This window comes from Oculina patagonica, chromosome 6 (assembly GCF_052425735.1).
Source record: "Oculina patagonica isolate OP01 chromosome 6, crgOcupat, whole genome shotgun sequence".
Taxonomy (NCBI): domain Eukaryota; kingdom Metazoa; phylum Cnidaria; class Anthozoa; order Scleractinia; family Oculinidae; genus Oculina; species Oculina patagonica.
In genome coordinates this window covers 16,023,060-16,042,583 of record NC_135763.1, presented here as the reverse complement: position 1 = coordinate 16,042,583, position 19,524 = coordinate 16,023,060, and the positions used below count along the sequence as shown (strand labels likewise).

Sequence of the window (19,524 nt, the reverse complement as noted above, 5' to 3'; positions counted from 1 at the left end):
ACGGCCTTCAGGAGCTTTTCAGTGCATACAAAAAAATATAAAGTCACGGTCGCGAGTGGGAAATTAGGATGGCATATCACGAAAAATCTTTTGGGAAATCGTTTAATTAAATAGTAGCTAAGTCTTGCTATAAAAATTGCTAAAATTACTTATGCATTTTCTTGTCTTCTACTAAGTTCTACTGCGGAACAAGGAGACATTTCGAGGAACGATATGTCAAGCACTGTGTAAACCCCTTCCGCTGCACTTTGTACTTCCGGTTCTCTCTCCCCAGGCTATTTTGTGGAGCAACATTGCACAAGAGCAAAATGAAGTTAAACGGCCAACAACGGTTTGCAGTTCTAATTTACGCCATGTTTTGCTTCGTCTCTCTAACCGGTAAGGCTACTTTTGATGCTGCTGTGTGCTTTTTTTGTTTTAAATCATGATTTTTGTCGACATTTGGTTTTTTAATTATTGTCACGTTTCCGGCGTGTCGATGCATGTAGTGCGAAATGAAAAAATTCAAATACAGGATTTTGCGCTGTTTTTAATCACGTAATGAGACACAAACAGAGCGAAATAATAATTTTATTTCCTCCTCCTTTTAAAATACTTTTCAGTTTGAACCGTACGTGTAAAATGTCATGAAGGCGTCCTTGTCTTGCTCGCCTAAATGGTCTCATTTCGGCCAAGTCTATTTACTTTTTTGATGTTGGATGTTCTTGTTAATTATTTCCTGCGGTCTCAGTTATTTGGTTGCTTATTTCTACCCAGGTTCAAGGTAATTTTTTTTTCCGTAATCACACTTTACTTGTAATTTTGTAATTTTGCCGAACGTGTAGTTCAACTTGTGTCACGCAACTGCGTTTGCAACTGTTGCGTGACGGTGTATCCGAATCAAGTTTCTTCGAGTTTTATTGACTTTATTTAATACTTATTCTGGCTGAAAAGAAAGCATTTGGGACTGTTACAACATCAGTTAGATTTGTACGTGTGTTTTGTAGAAGTATTAGTAATATTGCCACAACTTATTGTCTTCAAGTAAATGTTGGGATTTATAATTCAGATCATTTTTTTGTTTTCAGTTGTCTTCCTCTCTTTGCATTTCAATTTTGTTTTCCTTTTACCATTCCCCCACACCATTTCATATATTATCTTTAATGACTATTCTCAGTTCTTGTTGTACTTTTGAGAACAGTCTTTTTCAAGGTTTTCATAAAGTTTGTTAGCAGCCATAACATTGAAGTTATCACCCGTAGCATTTTGTTTTGTATTCAAGTGTAACGTAACACCAATCAACATTTTCACCCATTTATAGGCATAACATTGGGTGAACTCAGCTGTAACAGGTGTTAATGATAGCCCTGTTTTTATAGAAAAGTGTTCACCATTGTGATTGGAAAATATCATGACATTTAGGGGTGCACAGTATTGTGGCGAAAGCCAATAATATTATTGACTGAACCCGCATTAGTGTTGAAGTTGTTAGCCCACCCCCCCCCCCCAAACAATGCAGAGATGTTATGTAGTTTTCCAGGAGTAGTAAAACATGGCTGCTTATTGAGTTGTTGTTGTGATTATAATTAAATAACCATAAAAGTAGCATATGGCATGTCAGTGCATTAATTCAGTCATCAATCAACAGCAAAAAGTATGAAAAATTAGTATTAATTACTGTTGTAACTTGCTACCTCCTATTAAGCTCCACCCCTGAACATGCCCTGCATATAGCAGCAAAAATATTAACAAAATTAATTTCCACCTCCAATTGAGCACTACCCTTGAATAAGCTGCATACAACTTGTGTTCTACTCATTCTGATTGGGAAAGAGACAGTGACTATGACATTTAAACCTGAGTTTTGTTTGTTGTTCCTATGGTGTTTGGATAAAAATGGGTTGTTTATCTCTATTCTTGATGATTATTTTTATTAGCCCCTGTGAGCCCTGAAAATGGCTGCCCTTAAATAAGCACTGCATCAAAAGATTCAATATAAAAAAAGGTAATCAATATAAATACTGGTATAAATAATTTAATAAGCATTGGAAAGCTTTCTCAAGTACATTACTTTAATTTTTTAAATTTTACTTTAATTTTTTAAGTACTTTAATTTTATAGCCTTGCTTCAGTGTTTGCAGAATTACAAACACTGTTGTTGCCGTAAGTTACAGTATTCAGATTGATGCAATGTTATGTCTGATGTACAGGTGTAACTTACTTTAGTGGGTGGCTTTCTAGTTTCATAATAAGGGGGCATGGCATATCCATGGTCAGGGGTCTTTGCTGGCTGGAAAAGATGAGTTGTTGGACTTCCTGAGAAATACTAATTTTTATTTAATTTTTTGTGGCAAAGAGGTTTATGCAATTGAGATGTAAATGGGTGCTTCTGGTGCCTCAATTTACAGTACTCAAATAAATGTTATTGTTTTGGGTTTAATGTAGGAAAGAGGATCATGTTTCTTATAGGGTGTCTTGATCGCTACATCGGTCGAAAGGATAACTTTATTTGTGATTTGTCATTTGCACTTTAAATGGAAATACTACTGAGATGTAGCGTGCAAATACAGTTGTTTTATACATCATAACTTTTAAGATAATGCGAATTGTGCAGTTTTAAAAAATATCCATACCCACCTATTGCAAAGTTATTGCAAAATCTGAGGGGGTGGGAGTGTCAGAGGCAAAAAAATTAAAGGAAAAATATTTTTGTTGTACTGTAAGACATTCAGTTTAACTGTGAGTGATTCAAATTAATTATCAGAATAAGAACACTCTAAACTGCAGTGAAAATCAGATAAATGAGGAGCTCCACTTTTAGGCCTGCCTAAATCTTAATATATTGCAATTGTGAATTTATACTCATTATAAAATTATCCTTGAGAGAATTTGGTTTTCAACTTAAAAAACTGTCTTTGATCAGGTCCTGTATTCTCTGTCCTATCCTCTATTCTTGTTATTTTTATTATTTGAATTAATTACTGCTTGCATTACCCTTTCAAGCCAGGGTTTTTTCAACATCTTTGAGAAAGGCTAAGCAGAAGGGAGGAGTAATGGAAGGGGTTCTGGGACTAGGTGTTCCTCTAATGAAAATGTATGATTAATGGTGATTAAAAAATTATTGTAAACAAAATGTTATTGAAAAAAATGAGAGCGGAAATTTAGCAGGTTATTACATTATAACATGATAACATTCCCTGCATGAAATATTGTTCAAATAGAGAAACAGTGGGATTCTGGGCCCTCACCCCACCCCTTGGGGAACTGAACAAAGTTCTATATGGCAGGACACCGCCCCAAGTTCCACACACCATTCACACACCATTCTTGACAAAAAAGGTAAGCCTTAATCATATACCTTCCATAGAAAATGGTACCCTTCCCTTTTACATACTTTTAGTAGAAACACTGCATCTCTTTCCTGTACCATTAGAATGACAGTTCAAGATATTTTGAAAGTCCTTTTAAATACGTAAGAGACACCTCTCCTACCCTTTTCTAATCTTCAACCAACATAAATCTCCCATCTGAAAAAGGGTAACAGTTTTGGTGTAGCCTCCCCACATAGGCCATTATAGGGAGTATCCTATTCCCCTTTGTACAAATATTCTCTGACTGGACTGTGTTTATTCTGGATTCCGTATGCTCTACTTCTTACGATTACAGCCCTCTCAGAGTCGATATCCCGAAGATTACAAGGATTTTGAAGAATTCACTCGATACAGAATTTCAAAATGGCTTCTCACATGAAAATGAGAAACTATTTTTCAGTCAGGTGCTTTTTCAATTAGGGCTCCCACCTTGTAATGCATTTATACCAGTGGATCTGCCACTGAATTGTGGTTATGTCTCATGGGTTATGTGTTGGACTTCAGAATGGGAGGTTCAGAACCACATTCACTCTTATGGAAAGACAAATTACTTTCATTAATGCCATTCTCTTCACCCACATGTTTAAATGGGTACTGGCTCAGTGATAAGCGATGTACCACCAGGCTCTTACACTCAAGAAGTGAGATTGACTTAACTTTTACGCCTTTATAATTACGAAAACCTGTTACAACATGAATGTATGCTTAATTGTTAGGGGAGCTTAATTAATAAAGACTTAATAAATTAGTTAATATCATGAGTGACAAATTACTCCTTAATTTTGGCGCGAAATTTTATACGTTAATTTATAATTTCACATGTGAAATTATAAAATTGCCATGGCAACGTAGTAAGCGGCAAGATGGCGTCCGTAATAAAAGATGTTTTAATTCTTTCACTGCTAAAGTCGACTTTTCTCGACATTTGGAGGAGCAGTCAATGAACCACTTGTGACGTCATCAATTTGAAAGTCAGCAGATTTTAGTGATAAGCATCTGATAGAGCTAGGTTTGACCTTTTCAAAGAACTATTCATTTTGCGTATCGGTCGCATCCTGACAGAGCTAATCGAGAAAAAGTCAATCACTTTTTAGTGCAAAATCGGTGCTTAAACAGGCCAAAACACCTGTAAAAGATCGAGGTCCTCTTTTCAGGGTTTACCAATGTTTTAATCAAAACTTTTTTGGTCTAAAGGAAGGACGGATACAGTAGAAAGAAGTGGAAATAACAAAGCCAAGAGAAACGAAAGGAAAAGGATCAAGAAAAAAATGGAAACGATTTCGCAAAAAAAAAAAAAAAATAATGTCCAAATTTTGGCTTATGCGCATGCGCCAAAGTACATTTTTGTACATTTTTTAATGGAATCTTCATCAAAATCTTGCTGCATTGTGGAAAAGTGCTTTTTAAGCAAAGTTAAAGGAAATTCAGGATCGTAGCATCAAAAATTCAGTTTAACGGTAGAAAAAAACCCTGTTTTTGGATAAATTTAGCACTGAAAGGGTTTTAAAGGAGAAGTTCACTCCAGAATGGCCATTTATTTTCTTTACGCCAAAAAAAAGTTTACACGAAGATATGTTATTCACCAGAATTTCAGCGTCCAACGTTCGCTATAACCCTACGAAATCTTTCCCAAAACTCGACAACTGAAGGCCGCCATCTTGGAGCTGGTAATGTATGCGTGACGTCAAAGAGCTCAGCCCAAAGACAAAGTTTTATTGTCAAAACTCCTTTGTTTTGGTATTATTTGGAGCTCTGTTTGAGCAAAATGGAGCTGCACAAACAGGCATTTTAACAAACAAAAGCCACTGCGAAAAAAACAAGGAGTTTTGAGTATTTAAATTTTCACGCCAAACTTCAGGCTGAGCTCTTTGACATCACGCATACATTACCAGCTTCAAGATGGCGGCGTTCAGTTGTCGACTTTTGGGAAAGATTTCGTAGGGTTAAAGCGCCCGTTGGAGGCTGAAATTTTGGTGAATAACATATCTTTGTGTAAACTTTTTATTGGCGTAAAGAAAATAAATGGCCATTCTGGAGTGAACTTCTCCTTTAAAGCTTAAACTTTGTACATTTTCGCTTGAATTTCATCTTAGCCAGCTAGCCTTGGCCATGTAATCAAACTTTTGTTGATACAGTCGACTCCCGATAACTCGAACCTTTAAGGGAAATTGAAAATGGTTCGAGTTATCGGGAGTTCGAGTTATCGGAAGTTGATAACAAATGAACGGAAATAAGGAAAAAACGGTGTTTACTGATTTTCTATTCATACAGTGTTGACCGGTGTACATTTTAAACAAATTTAATTCGAGTATAGAAGAGCCAAAAGAAAAAGGAACAATATACAGTCTTCTAAATCACTGTATAAACCAGAACGTAACGTAACGTGAAACAAAGCAAACCAGCTGCGAACATCGTAGGTTTCAAAGAGAACAACGCTATAGGCTACTGCTGCAGAGTTTATGCCATTTACTTTTTCGTGCAGTGGTCAGTTAATTCGTCCTGGCGATAATCCTTAAACGTTTTCTAAGGTTGGAGTTTGAAAGAATAGGTATCACCCTCCACAGACAAACTGAACGTCTGTAGCACGTCAAGTACGTTAATGGCGCGCCACAGTTTGTTGAGGGGCGTTTCGGGAACGGCTCTGACTCGTGTAGCTTTTATTTCAAAATAAATACAACGTTTTGGACTACAGTACACTGTTTGTTTTGACTTTTCACGTCTTGACAAACATGGTTCGAGTTATCGAGGGTAAAATTATATAGAAAATGGCCTGAAGGGAAATGAAAATTGGTTCGAGTTAGCGGGAGATTCGAGTTATCGAGGGTTCGAGTTACCGAGGGTAAAATTACAGTAAATGTATAACGGAAATCCAGGGGAAATCAATTTCGGTTCGAGTTAGCGCGAGGTTCGAGTTAGCGAGGGTTCGAGTTATCGGGAGTCGACTGTATTTTATATTTCAAAACGTCAAAACGACTTCAAGACTTAAGCCAATTACCTAAATGGCATCGAGCCGATTTTGGAGCGTTTTACATGGGCACCGGTTTCAGTTCATTCAAGACGAACTACGGTCATAATGTGAGAAATAATTGACAGTTGATTCATCTTTTAAACTTTTTGTCAACAGCAAAAAGGAATCTCTAAAAGGTTTTCTTCAAAGACTTAAACACTTGCGAGCTTGAGCAAAATGTATGCTTTCAACTTTTCAAAGCTCGGAGTTCGCGATGCAATATACCAGTCAAAAACCTACGATTGAAAGTGTAATTTGTCACCTATGATATTAAAATGTAATCTAATGGTATACTCGTGAAATTAGGAAATAATCACGCGCGTGAAATTATTTCCTAATTTCACTCGTCACCATTTGATTACCAATACTAATTATTTGTTGTAGTGAAAAATTTATGAGCTCCTACTCAAATGGTATACTTATTTTGTTAACCTTACCCCCACCTAATCTATCTACTTAAACGAATGCTGAAATCAAAACCTCTGCCACTTTACCTCTAAAAATGGACGCGTACTTTTTTGGCTACTCTAGACTTCATCAAGTTTACACCTAATTGCAATAACGTTGTCAAAGAAAAAAAGAAAAAAAGAAAAACGTTAACTAGGAATTAATTAACGTAGTTTTATAATTGATAGCATTTACAGAAAACTCACTAGTTTTTATCTTCACACTATGAGTCCACTTTTTTATGCTGTAACAAGATGAATTGATTTATTCGTATTTTGAGGCCCTTTGTAGAAATAAGTTTTATGCATGTGCTTAATTAATTCTTATTTGATTTTTTCCTTTTTGACTTTTTTCTATGACAACCTTATTGCAATTAGGTGATAAGTGATAAATTGATTTATTATCATATCATTTAAATTTATAATACTGGCAAGCAAAAAAGCTTTGTTAAATTCGGTAAATTCTAAATCATGAAACAAAGGGAAATTGTGGAGGAAAGGAAAAATCACTTTTTAAACAAGGCCAGAAAGACGTTAACAACCCTAAAGGTTTTAAGGGGACTATTTCGAATTTTCTAAGCATAAAAAACGCTACGACTTTTAGATCTCAATAGTAATGCATACCGCCACTAATATATACTGTCACTTTAGTCAATTTTTTTTAAAAAGTCTCCTTTTAAAATCTCTATGTAATCCCTGGGTTGGGTATAGCCAATCTCCCCCTCCCATTATGAAAAGATACACCGACCTTGCCCATAAAAGGAACGGTCCTTAATGTCAGCGTTACATGTAATTTTGACTAGTTCCGAGTTTTTATATTTCGTTTACAAAGGACTAAATTGATAAAGGGCTTTCAACAAACTTGTCAACTTGGAAACTTCAAAGTTAGGTCTAGCTTACCCGGCTACCAGAGCGCGGCGGGATGCCTTGAAATTGGGCGAAGGCCGAGCCTCTGGCTGCGTGTGAAAATTTCCCATTAATTGTAGATCAGGTGATGTTCTTATACCTAATCGTACCTTTTTGGTACGCTTCGGCGGCATATCAGGCGAGTTTGGTCGAGACATGGTTCGTATTTTGGCGAGACGCAGTCGAGCCAAAATACCCATGGTGAGACCAAACGAGCCTGATATGCCGCCGAAGCGTACCAAAAAGGTACTATTAGGTATTTACCGTACCCAAATTCAGCCAAAATTCCGGTGATATTATTCGATCTGTTGAAGCCATGCTTACCAGACACGTAGTACAAAATGTGTTGACCTGCTTGTATTGATACTTTTTTGGTCTTCAACACTTTTATCAAGTCCTCTTCTTACATTTTTTTTTACTCGTTTGTTTGGAGTTACATTCCCTAAATTTTCAAAATCCAAATTTTGCGAAAAATTTGGAAACTCCGACTCCATTGTTTCAGTGTGAATGTTTCAGTACTCGTCGGCAAACATCGCGCAATTGGCGAGCGCGCTCAAGTTTAGTTTTGGCGGGAAAGTTTTTCTCATTTTACGACCGGTAAACACCAGCTAATTAAAAATACTAGTTTCTGTTTTATTGGTAAAACCTCTTTTCAATTCATCGTACAGAAACACTACTTTAATTCAAAGTGACCGTGATATGGTGGCATATCAGGTCAGTGACTTGATATCGTAGGATATCAGGACAGTAGATCGCGCTTCTGATTGGCTACTTGCGAATTTGGGTACGGTAATCCAGAGAATTGTCCCTTTGTCTATCTGAAAATTGTTCAGTCATTTTCACGTGAATTTGATTTTGAAAGAGAGAATTCTCAAGGGTAAAGTCACGTGGTCTACAATGGGACAACAAAGAAACGAAGCTAAAGGTTTTAAAGAGAGACCGGAAACAGCAAAAGAAAAGCCTCAGACACGTAGTGCAGGTCACGTTTTAAGCTTTGTGTTTTCTCTTTTGATACGAGCCCTCTATAAGCGGTGGCATGTGAGCGTAATTGCATTGCTTACTCTTTAAAAAGGAGACAGTAGTATCCCTTTGCTTTAGAATAGGTTTAATTTTTTTAGTCAAAACTTTCTATATATTTTCTTACATTTCGAAGTGTAATGGTTTGACTACCTTAGGCGAAGACCGGCAAAAAATTGATACAGTGGAACGATATTTTTCAGCCCGGCCAAAGTTACAGTAAAATGTATGGAACAGTCCCTCGATATAACGAACCTCGATATAACGAAATCCTCGTTATAACGAACACAATCCGGAAGCCCAAACGTAAAATGTACCCCGATATAACGAATTTCAGTTAACAAGAGACAAAAGATGAATGTAGAACAGACCAACAAGGATAAAAAATTCTTAAATCCCAATAGGTAAACAACTTCGAAGACATCCATACCTTTGAAGATGTCCACACCTTTGTGGGTATTAGACATCAAAGCACAAATGTTATTTTTGACAGTTGTTCAGATCATTAAATGCTGGGTAGTGCAACGCAACAGCGTGAAAAACAATTATTAACTATACCTCGATATAACGAACATTTTGGTTGTTTTTCCGCAAATTCGTTATATCGGGGTTTTCGATATAACGAACCCTCGATATAACGAACACATTTCCACAGTCCCTTGGCACTTCGTTAAATCGAGGTTTCACTGTAAACGGTTTTTGAGGAACTGCAGCAGAAGATTACAGTGACATGTGGTACTAAGCTTCAAGTTAGTTTATGTTACAGGCATGCTACTAAAAAAAATAAAACGTTTTTTTAAATCTTTGCCCATCAGTGGCATAATTATATTTTCATAGCTGTAAGTATTTCTGATTGGTAACTTAACCACGCCTTATTGCTTTCAGGCGTTTTTACTGAAGGAGCTAACCTGTACGTTTCCCGCAAGTCAGGTGACGACAAATGGACATGTAACCTGTCTCATCCATGCAAAACCATTGCGCGAGCCGTCAACTTGGCATCGCCTGGAGTTCACATTTACTTGAATGGCGCCAACACTGACAAAGATCCCTACAACTGTCCTACCGGGATTTTACATATAAATAAGAGTTTGTCATTCCTAGGATTCGGTCCTATCCCTCAGATTCGATGTTTAAACTGGACAATTGTTGATGGATCCGATAACGGTTTTGGGATGAACGTTACTTTATCAGGATTATTTTTCAACGACACTGCTGTCACTTTCCGCGATTCTTCAGCTGCAGTAGATGGTTGTGAATTTGCAGGGCGTAGACAAAGAGTCGGGTTTACATTGACAAACAAGACTTTTATAAACATCCGAGTTCGAAATTCGTTGTTCTGGAAGAACACCAGTGGTCTCTCAGTTGCTATCGATAGTACAAAAAACGGATTGCAGAGTCATGTTAGTTTGGACGTCAAAAACACAGTATTCCGAGATTACTTTGTAGTTTCTGGAGTTGAGTCGGGAAATTTGATCAGCATACAAAGTAGCTTATCGGTTAGCTGTGACCTCACACTTGACAACGTAACATTTACAAATAACCTTGTTTCCCGGATGGGTCTCGTTTATGTAAATTTGATGAATGGCCATCAAAATATTACTCTGAAGGATGTTGTTGTCATTTGGAACAATCATTTGTGCCCCTTTGGAGATTGCACCGAATTTATCATAGACAGTAATAGTGTGAGCGCAATTATTAGTGGAACTTATTTCTCGGGTCTTAGCGGAAGGGCCCTTAGCGTCACAGCAACCAACATGTCAGCACAGGTTTATAACTCGTCATTTTTCGCGTACGGCGTGAATGGTGATGGTGGTGCATTGTTGTTTTTGGCAACTGACAGTGCAAATATTTTGGTCATAAATTCATCGTTTGTCAAAACGGCAGCGTTTGGGGCGTCAAAAGGTGGAGCTGTATATATACAGTGTCCAAACTCAACGATCGCATTTCACAGGTGCGTTTTCAAGGCTAACAGCGCTGGAGGTGGTGGTGCTGTTTCTATAAGTGCGTTTAGACACGTACCAATGAATCTGGAAAATACCACTCTGCAAAAAGATCGTTCTTTCTTTAACTGGAATAGAGACCCTGTTTTGATTGTATACATAACCGACTGCGTGTTCAAATCCGCTAGTTCATATTCTGCGACCGGAGGAGGCGCGGTCTCAGTTATTGCTCCGAAGATTTTGGTAAGCCTGCGTAATTGCACTTTTCTTGGCTGCAGTTCGTTTGGTGACGGTGGCGCATTATTTGTGGGCCCTTTATCGCAACTAGCGGAAAGTGTTGTTCTTTACATAGAACAGTCGTATTTTGTGGAAAGCAGGAGTGATAACGGACGAGGTGGAGCGGTATTTGTCAAGTCTTTGAGGCTGGCTAACGTTACAATTAAAAACAGCGAGTTTGTGTTAAGCTCGGCTCTTCGTTATGGTGGAGCCATAGCTTTCATCATTCCTAACTCGGCCATGAATTCGGAGAAAAAAGATTCTCAAGCTGGTTTTGAAAATTGCATTACAATTGAAAGCTCTCTATTTGTAAACAACTCATCTCCTGACACCGCCGGAGGCGCTTTATATATTGAGATGCCTTGGGATACGCTTGAAGATGCAGGCTGCATCGACAAAAACCATCCAGAAAAAACAAAAAAATTCCCTAAATGGGATTATATCACCAAGCTCCTTTTTAAGGACACAACGTTTAAATACAACACTGCGCAGATCGGGGGTGCAATTTACTTCCACCGCGGGAAGACAACATTTCAGAACTGCTCCTTTCTGGACAATTTTGCATCAGCTCTTGGCGGTACCATTTATACAGAAGAAAGGTCGACAAGTGTTGCTATACGAAATAGTTTTTTCCTGCATTCCAAAACTGAATTAATTCGCAACTTGCAAACCTTTTCAACATCCTCATTTATTCATACAGAAAGTACGGGGCCATTAGTCATCCAAAACACCGCGATGAACGCCAAGCGCTACGCAGTTGGAAATTCCTTGGTGACAATTGGAAAAGGAGGCATTGTTGATTTTGGAAATGATAATTCCACTCAACTTTATTGCCCGGTGGGGAGTAAAATGCAGTTTTTGAACTTTTCAAATACAATAACCACTGAAACAAAAGATGATTCGTGTACGATCAGGGTTACTGGTCTGGACTATAGCTGCCTGCCTTGCGCAGGGGGTCTCTACAGTTTACAGCGTGGGCAAGTGCATGGAACGCATTTAATGTCTGGCTTCGAGTGTCTCATCTGTCCATTTGGAGCAAATTGCAGTAAGAACATTGTTGCAAAACAGAATTTTTGGGGCTTCGAGAAGTCATATCTTCCGCCTACCCTTAAGTTTACAATCTGCCCTCCAGGATACTGCGGTCGAAACGAACAGGAAGATTCATTAGATTACAATAGTTGTCAGGGAAACCGTTTAGGTGTATTATGTGGACAATGTAAGCCGGGCTACACCGAAACACTTTACTCCGCCTGCTGTCGACCAGTTTCCAAGTGCACAGACTATTGGTTTTGGCCTGTAGCAGCAGTGTACGTTTTAATTGTGGCACTGTACTTGACATTCAAACCCCCTTTTCTATCTTGGTTAAAGCGTCAAATAATTTGGTTTAAGGAGCCTACACCCGCAACCCAAGAACCACACTTCGACAGGGGGTTTTTGAAAATTGTTTTTTACTTCTACCAGGCGGGAAGTCTGCTCCTTGTTTCGAGTGCTTCGAAATCTCTTATGAAAACCTATTTCGTGGAGCCCGTGGTGGGACTGTTCAATTTTCAGCAAAAATTTTCCTCCTCGGCTGGGTTTATTTGCCCTTTTCCCGGTTTTACGGTTGTAACGAAACGGCTCTTTTCTACTCTCCATGTGTTTGGTACTCTGGTTACGATTTGCCTCCTTTTTTGTTTTCATGTAGGATTTCGGATGATAGGTGGTCAGGATGCTCCCTTCGCAGGCCCGTATCTTGGTGGTATACTACAAATCCTGCTACTGGGCTACGCCATTCTAGGATCTGTTAGCTTTGACCTTTTGCGATGCGTGCCTATTGGTTCCGAGTGGCGACTGTTTTATGACGGTAATGTAGTTTGCTATCAGTGGTGGCAGTACGTTTTAATAGCATTTGTTGTTACCTTCATCATCCCTTTTGGGTTTGTGTTGTTTTGGGCCGCAATAAAGTTACATAGCGAAGCGCTCTCTGTCAAAAGGTTCTTGCTTGCTTGTATTTTTCCTGCACCATTTCTCATCCATTGGATACTCGCCGCTCTTCTGGGTAATTCAAACGATGGGAACTTTTCTTCTTCCCCGTTTTTGACTGCATCAATTGAAAAAGTTCTTTATGACCCTTTTAAAAGGCCCGAGGAGGGCAAAGGAGGTTCTTTGAACTGGGAGAGCATTCTTATTGGTCGTCGGTTGGTTCTAATCGTTATGAAAGCTGTCATCAGTGATCCACTTTCTCGTCTCATGCTGATGACCTTCTTCTCGTTTTTGGTTCTTCTTCATCATTTAGCTAAGAAGCCATTTCGGGATTCGAAGGCCAACACCGTGGAAACAATTTCCTTGCTATCACTTATTGTGTTAGCGATGGTAAACCTGTTTCCTGCTGCGTTTCAATCATTGGCTGTCACATCTACCGGGCCCTTTGCCGATTGGCTGAATGTTTGTTCATGGGTGGAGCTTTTGATTCTCGGTTTTGTGCCAGCCCTGTTCACATTACTTGTTGTTGTGTTTATAATTTCTCAAGCCTGTCGGTTGATCTTTCATGTTTGTCGTTTTATGTACTGTTTTTGTGGTCTTTGCAGTGCCATCGGTTGTTGCAGGTTTGGAACCAGAGACGCCGAGCTGTTAACGCCTGTGACCTAACATTCCATCAGAATTAACATCCATATAAATTCAACTTCAAAAGAATGGAACACTTTGGGAACAAAGCTATCATAAGTCTTTTATAGACATCGTTTTTTTTTTGCAATACGTGCAGTTTCCTCTCTCCTCGCAGAGGCTCCTTTAGTGGGAGAAAGCGAGACGCACGCTTTCGTTTCGACTCTCTCCAGTCTCCACGCGCTTACTTTTCACCTCTTCCCATTTCCCAGCCCGAAACACGAAAGAGGCCTCTGCGGAGGAGAGAGTCGAGTTTCGGTACAAGTAAAACGTATGTAAAGCATGGTCTACACACATAACTTAAGCATTTGTGTTACACGTGTTACTTATAAGCATTAGCCGTGTCGTATACGGCTGTCGTGCCACTCAAGTTTGAACAAAATAGCCTGCAGAACAGGCGGTTTATTTTCTGCGGGGTTATTGCGAGGTCGCGCGAAGCGCGAGGGAAAAATAAACCGGTTTATTTTTCCTTCGCGCTTCGCGCTCGCCCCCACGCGACCCACAAAATAAAAACTCGCACTTCGCGCTTCGACACGAAAAATAAACCGCCTGTTCTACAGGCTAGAACAAAATTGCTTGTACGCTTGCCTCTTTAGTGTAACTCAGCCTTCAGAGGCCGCGTAAGAGCCTGATAAAGAATCCTTAGTGCGCTTGCATTTTTTTCGGTTTCTTGAAAACGAAAGGACGTAAGAAGATCCCTTAATGTCAAAAGAATAAGATAAGGTTTCCATTTCTTGTGATTACGTTGACCAGGTTTACACGTACGTGCCTTGTGGTTTTGTCCATGATTTCACTTATGCTTGCGTCGCATGTATAAACCAGCAAGGAAATCATATAAAATTAATTGATTAGTACTTTAAAGGGACATGGTCAGCGTTCTTACCGCGCTGACCTGGACACTAGTTTTCACAATTTGAAAATAGTCCATGATGGAATTTTTTTTAAAACGAACTTTCAGAAATCTGCTGCAATCTTCTCAGTGTTTCACTAAATAAGAACATTTAGAGAATAAAAATACACCGAGAAGGTTGAAGCAGATTTCGAAGGTTCTCTACGCGTATTTTTGATTTCGGGTTGAGGTGGACTTTCTTCAAAACATGAACGCTGACCATGTCCCTTTAACAGTACCCAATTAAGCTGCAATGGAAGCCCACAAATTCTCCTCACTGGTTTTCCTGTTTTCGTATAGCACTTATTGGGAGAATTTCTTACACAATCGTTTTAGTAATCTCCTTAGTCTTATTATGTAAAATGTCCTGCAGTCGTGGAACATTACAATTTGGGAGTGATAAAGAACTTTTCTATGGGTATTTGCCATGCCCGACCTCAGCAGCCACTTTTTGCTGTTTTAATTAATAGAGTTTTATAAAAGAATAGTGATTATCTTACACCCGCTTTCAGTGTTACGTGCATAGCGGCTTTCTATCGACATCTCTCTTTCGACGTCTAAACAAACGACGGATCGAAATCTGCCAATCACAGCCCGCTAGCATGACCTTCTGAACATATGGGCTCATTTGCATCAAACAACTCACACCGGTATGCATCGATTTTGATTGGCTCATTTCAAACAGCGCGTCGCAAGACGATGTCAAGAGATGGATATAGAAAGATAGCTATGCACGTAACACTGAAAGCGGGTGTAAGCTCAGTCTTGCGGAATAAGACGTCATCGAGGTCTGGGCTTTTGAAGTTATTCGTTAAAGCGTGGGCTGTCAATTTTATTGAGAGTTAATTGTTTTAAAGATGATGTGTTTCTTTGCTATTTTTGACATAAACTGAAATAGTCGGACCTGCTCTTTTTAAGTGCGGCGCCATTTTCTAGAGCGGAACCCTGGAGCGGAATAACAGAAACGTCAACCCGTGACTATTTCTTAATTTTATTTTGTTGTGTACTATTATGTTACTGTGGACCTTTTTTGTTTTCTTGCTTTTCGATTAAATGTTTCGTTAAGCTTTGGTTAATTTGTACGTATGAAGGTTATTGGTTTCTGTATAGTTTGAATATGGGAGGGTGTTTTTTGTTGTCTTCCTACTGTCGTTTGCCGGCGCTATTTTTAATTTAAAACAAAGAAAATAATATATCCATTTTTCAAGGTGTAAAAAGAGGCCAGAACCAATGTTATGTACTTAGCTTCTTTAATATCAGTTGGAGTTTTTACATGTGGTTATGTTTCTTATGATTTTCTTTACATAAAGCGTTTACTCTCACAGCATCACTGATTAAAATATTGCTCTTGAATTGTTTCTCGTTTGCAAACATCTTTCATGGCAGCGCACAGGTCCCTGATATTCTTCTGGCCGCTTTTCGAGTTCTGAAATCCATACAAAATATAACACAAATTACTTTAAATTTTGCGTACGTTCGCGACAGTGTAAACTGAGAAGCAATATGCAAACATTATTTTTACGCATGGCACTGGCAAAGGCTGGCGAGATGGTAATTAGCATGATGCCTGCTTAAGTCGAGCGCAAGACAGCAAATTATAAACTGAACAATGGAATATTCCAAGCTTAAAACAAACTTAATTATTTTCTGGTATGTGACCAGCTGCCTATTTACATTAACTTGGACGTGGATTTGAACTCGGGACTGAAGTGTCACAAATGCAGTTATTGGTCAGAACGTTAGGACAAACGAATTTTTGCCGCGTGTTCTTTCGCCAGATTCTACTTTTGTCCCCCTGTTCTTCTTTCCCGAAGGTTTCTTTCTTAAAGCTGTCTTTCTTTTTCTCCCGATTTAATGGTTTCGATTGTTTGAAATTCTCAGTGCGTAAGTGATTTTGTTTGGCATTAATGAAAAACAAATTGCCCGATTGGTTCACCTCGTGACCAAACCACTAAATTCAGAACATTCTTCAGTAAAACACAACCCCCTCATAGTGGAGTTACTATCTCGCTTTTCAATTTACTAAGGTACCTAAAGTTATTATTACAAACATTAATAGTTGTTAATGTGGAAGAAATCGTAAGGAAATTTTAAAAATGAAAACAAGGAATAAGAAAAAAAAAAGTCAGCTATACCAAAGAAATTGATCGTCCCCCATTCATATTCGCGTTCTTACTAAACAATGATTCAGTGTTGGACATGAACCAGGCTGCGGATACGAGAAAAGAAATCAACATAAAAGTCTTGATGTCCATTTGTGAAGAGCGGTGAAATAAGGGCGTCTATGACTCTGTGAATAACGTCTGCTCTGACACCGAAATTTTAAGGAAAGCTTTTACCCATCATTCGCCGCAGGGTATGTATTGTATCGTGACTCAACCCCCGTTAACAAATCCATTCTACTTGACTTGTGTACTTAGTTGAAAAGCTTTCTAAAAGGCTGTTGTGTAGAGCGCCTTGATGTCCATTTGTGAAGAGCGGTGAAATAAGGGCGTCTATGACTCTGTGAATAACGTCTGCTCTGACACCGAAATTTTAAGGAAAGCTTTTACCCATCATTCGTTGCAGGGTATGTATTGTATCGTGACTCAACCCCCGTTAACAAATCCATTCTACTTGACTTGTGTACTTAGTTGAAAAGCTTTCTAAAAGGCTGTTGTGTAGAGCGCCTCTGCAAAATTGAACACGTTTTAAAATCCTTTTATCTCCTTACTTTTTCTCTAGATAAGAGTACCTCTGACAACTATCGTATTTAAAGCCCGACAAGATGTGAGTTTTCCTTAAGAGATAAGAAATGGGAGAAAAGATGTTGGCATTTGAAGTATTAACTACCTTATCCTTTTCTGTCATTTAATAGCTGTTGTGATGGCATTTTAGGTTTTCTTGACATAATAAAAGACTAAGGTATAAAGCGTATGGGCCCCATTTTTGCTGTTTCCATTTTATTTTGTTTCTAAAGGACAGAGATGACGAATATAACAAAAGACATGTTTAGAGCAATCTGTCAAGTTGTCTTCTGCTTCGTATCTTTCGTGTTTGTTAAGAGATGTTTGGATCTGGCACTATGATGGGGGATTAAAGAGGTGCTGGAAGTATGATATAAGTACCTTCGATCAGACGCTAATCGTGCCTTGCAAATTACGATGAAGATATCGCGTGAATGTTTGAAGAAAGAGCAAATTGTGATGAGTTTTAAGCGAATTTTCGAAAACACAAGAAGGAAGTTTAAAATAGTCCGCTCGGCTATTTCAATTTGAGAGAAAAAGCTCGTGTTTGTGACAATCATGATGACAACCTTTTAATTTCGGCTTTGACTGTTTACTTATGATTTATGCTCCTGTCAATTGCACAAGTTTATACCGATTGAGAATGAGCATCTATAGAACACTAGTTCGAGACCAACTTGCGACAGGGGAGGTGAAGATATAACATCATCCACTTGGCTAAATCCAACGCAGAATAAAATGAGTTTTCCGTTAGCTTTTAAAACATCTGTATTTGAAGAACCTATTGTCTTCGTTCACAAAGTCAAACGGTAAAAGCTTATTATAGGAACCGCACGTTTTATGTTTCAAAATATTGTTGGGTTGTTATTGGAAGGGAGGTTTTCAGTGGTTTATTTTTTTAAGGAGGGAGGAGAAGGGCTTATATCCGGGGAGCGTATATCAGACTTTTGCGGTATCTTATGGAGAAGAAAAGGACCGTTGCAGCAATCTGTTTTCTTGTACAGACTTTAATCAAATTTCATTCCTTTATTAGTGTTTAACATGTTTTACATTATTTTTGTTTATATGATTTATTCTTCTCTTCAGATCTGTTCTCGTTAGTTTCTGTCAAATTCCAGGCTTGCTTCGACATTTTTTCTTTCTCTTTTACAAACGTCATTCATTGCGGCACACATGTCCCGGATGTTCCTTTCGCGATTCTGCAAATGAACAAATAAAAGTGGCGAGTAAGACTTAACAGCGTTGTCTTCATATACAAGAAGCATAGGGCTTTAATAAATTCAAATCCAAGGATATCATGACTCCGGTGACTTTTTTTTAACCTTGATGAGAAATTATCTGAACGGTTTCTATGTATAAAAAAGGAAAACATGAAGAACATCCGAATTGATTTGACATAAATATTAAATTACGGTTGTAAGTTAAAAGAAAGTTAAAAAGCACTTTATTACCGAGATGGTAGCTCGCTTCCCGTTGGGTCTTCCAAAGGGATAACCCGGATTCTGAATTCCGTCCGTTCTCAAAATGCAGCAGGCTACGAACAAAAGAGAAAAAACGAATATGCACGTCTTGTTGTCCATGACTGACAAGTGAACTGTATATCGAGCTCAACTGACTCAAGTCATTCAGTTGTCCAAATATAACTGATCACTCTTACCCAAAATGCAGCGTGGGAGTTGACAAATGTTTCGTGGTTTTTCAAAGTACATGAGAAGATTTAACACTTAACCACGCTAAGTAAGCAACTCTTTTTTAAAGTGATGACCGCATCAAACCCTTGTGCAAAAAGCTTCTAATGTAACGTTAAGTGTTGGTGTGGTAAAATTACCAACTATAATAATCAGGGAGTCAATATTGTAGCCAGTTTTGACGGCGTAATATTTTATTCTTCTCGCTAAGTTGAAAAAAAAACTTTTTTAAAGTGTTTAAGTTTCACATATGGCGTTTAATTGCATACATTGTCTTTTCATGCATACCCTTTCATTCTTCGGAGAAATTTAACTTCATTTTACGGATCTTAAACGTAAAGTTTTTAAAAGATAACGTTGCTTCAAAATCGACTATTTTAGTCACAGATATTATCCTGAAGGCCGCAGGAAAAACGGTCCAAAACAGCTTTTTTAGGAGATGTCGCGTTTGGGACTAGAAGGATGAAAATTAGTTCTTTCACTTTGCTTAATAAAGACGAGATTCAAACTGCTGCGCTGGCAAACTTATACAGACAAGTAATAAAAAGGAATACTTGATCGTCTCGGGAGCGAAGAAACTTGTAAGAGATTTGAAGCAAGCCAGGACAGCAACGGCAACCAAACGGATTGAAGGGA

At 38.4% G+C, this 19,524-nt stretch overlaps 1 protein-coding gene and 2 long non-coding RNA genes across 4 annotated transcripts; 1 reads left to right on the top strand and 2 right to left on the bottom strand.

Moving 5' to 3' along the window:
- The first annotated feature begins 292 nt into the window (after positions 1 to 292).
- LOC144656014 (uncharacterized) lies at positions 293 to 15,901 on the top strand. Of its 2 annotated transcripts, XM_078516223.1 has the most exons (3): positions 293 to 378; positions 9,612 to 12,785; positions 13,510 to 15,901. In XM_078516223.1, exons 1-3 carry the CDS (start codon positions 309 to 311, stop codon positions 13,554 to 13,556), a joined length of 3,291 nt encoding a protein of 1,096 aa, XP_078372349.1. In that variant the 5' UTR covers positions 293 to 308; the 3' UTR covers positions 13,557 to 15,901. The 2 variants fall into 2 exon arrangements, with proteins under 2 accessions (XP_078372349.1, XP_078372348.1); XM_078516222.1 differs by having other exon boundaries at positions 9,612 to 15,901.
- Positions 15,708 to 16,991, bottom strand: LOC144656054 (uncharacterized). Its single transcript, XR_013571247.1, has 2 exons — positions 16,610 to 16,991; positions 15,708 to 15,900 (listed from the first exon to the last, which is right to left on the bottom strand). It is a non-coding gene; the product is annotated as an uncharacterized LOC144656054 (long non-coding RNA).
- Positions 16,992 to 18,187: 1,196 nt separating this feature from the next.
- On the bottom strand, positions 18,188 to 18,879 carry LOC144656052 (uncharacterized). Its single transcript, XR_013571244.1, has 2 exons — positions 18,652 to 18,879; positions 18,188 to 18,399 (listed from the first exon to the last, which is right to left on the bottom strand). It is a non-coding gene; the product is annotated as an uncharacterized LOC144656052 (long non-coding RNA).
- Positions 18,880 to 19,524: the final 645 nt, after the last annotated feature.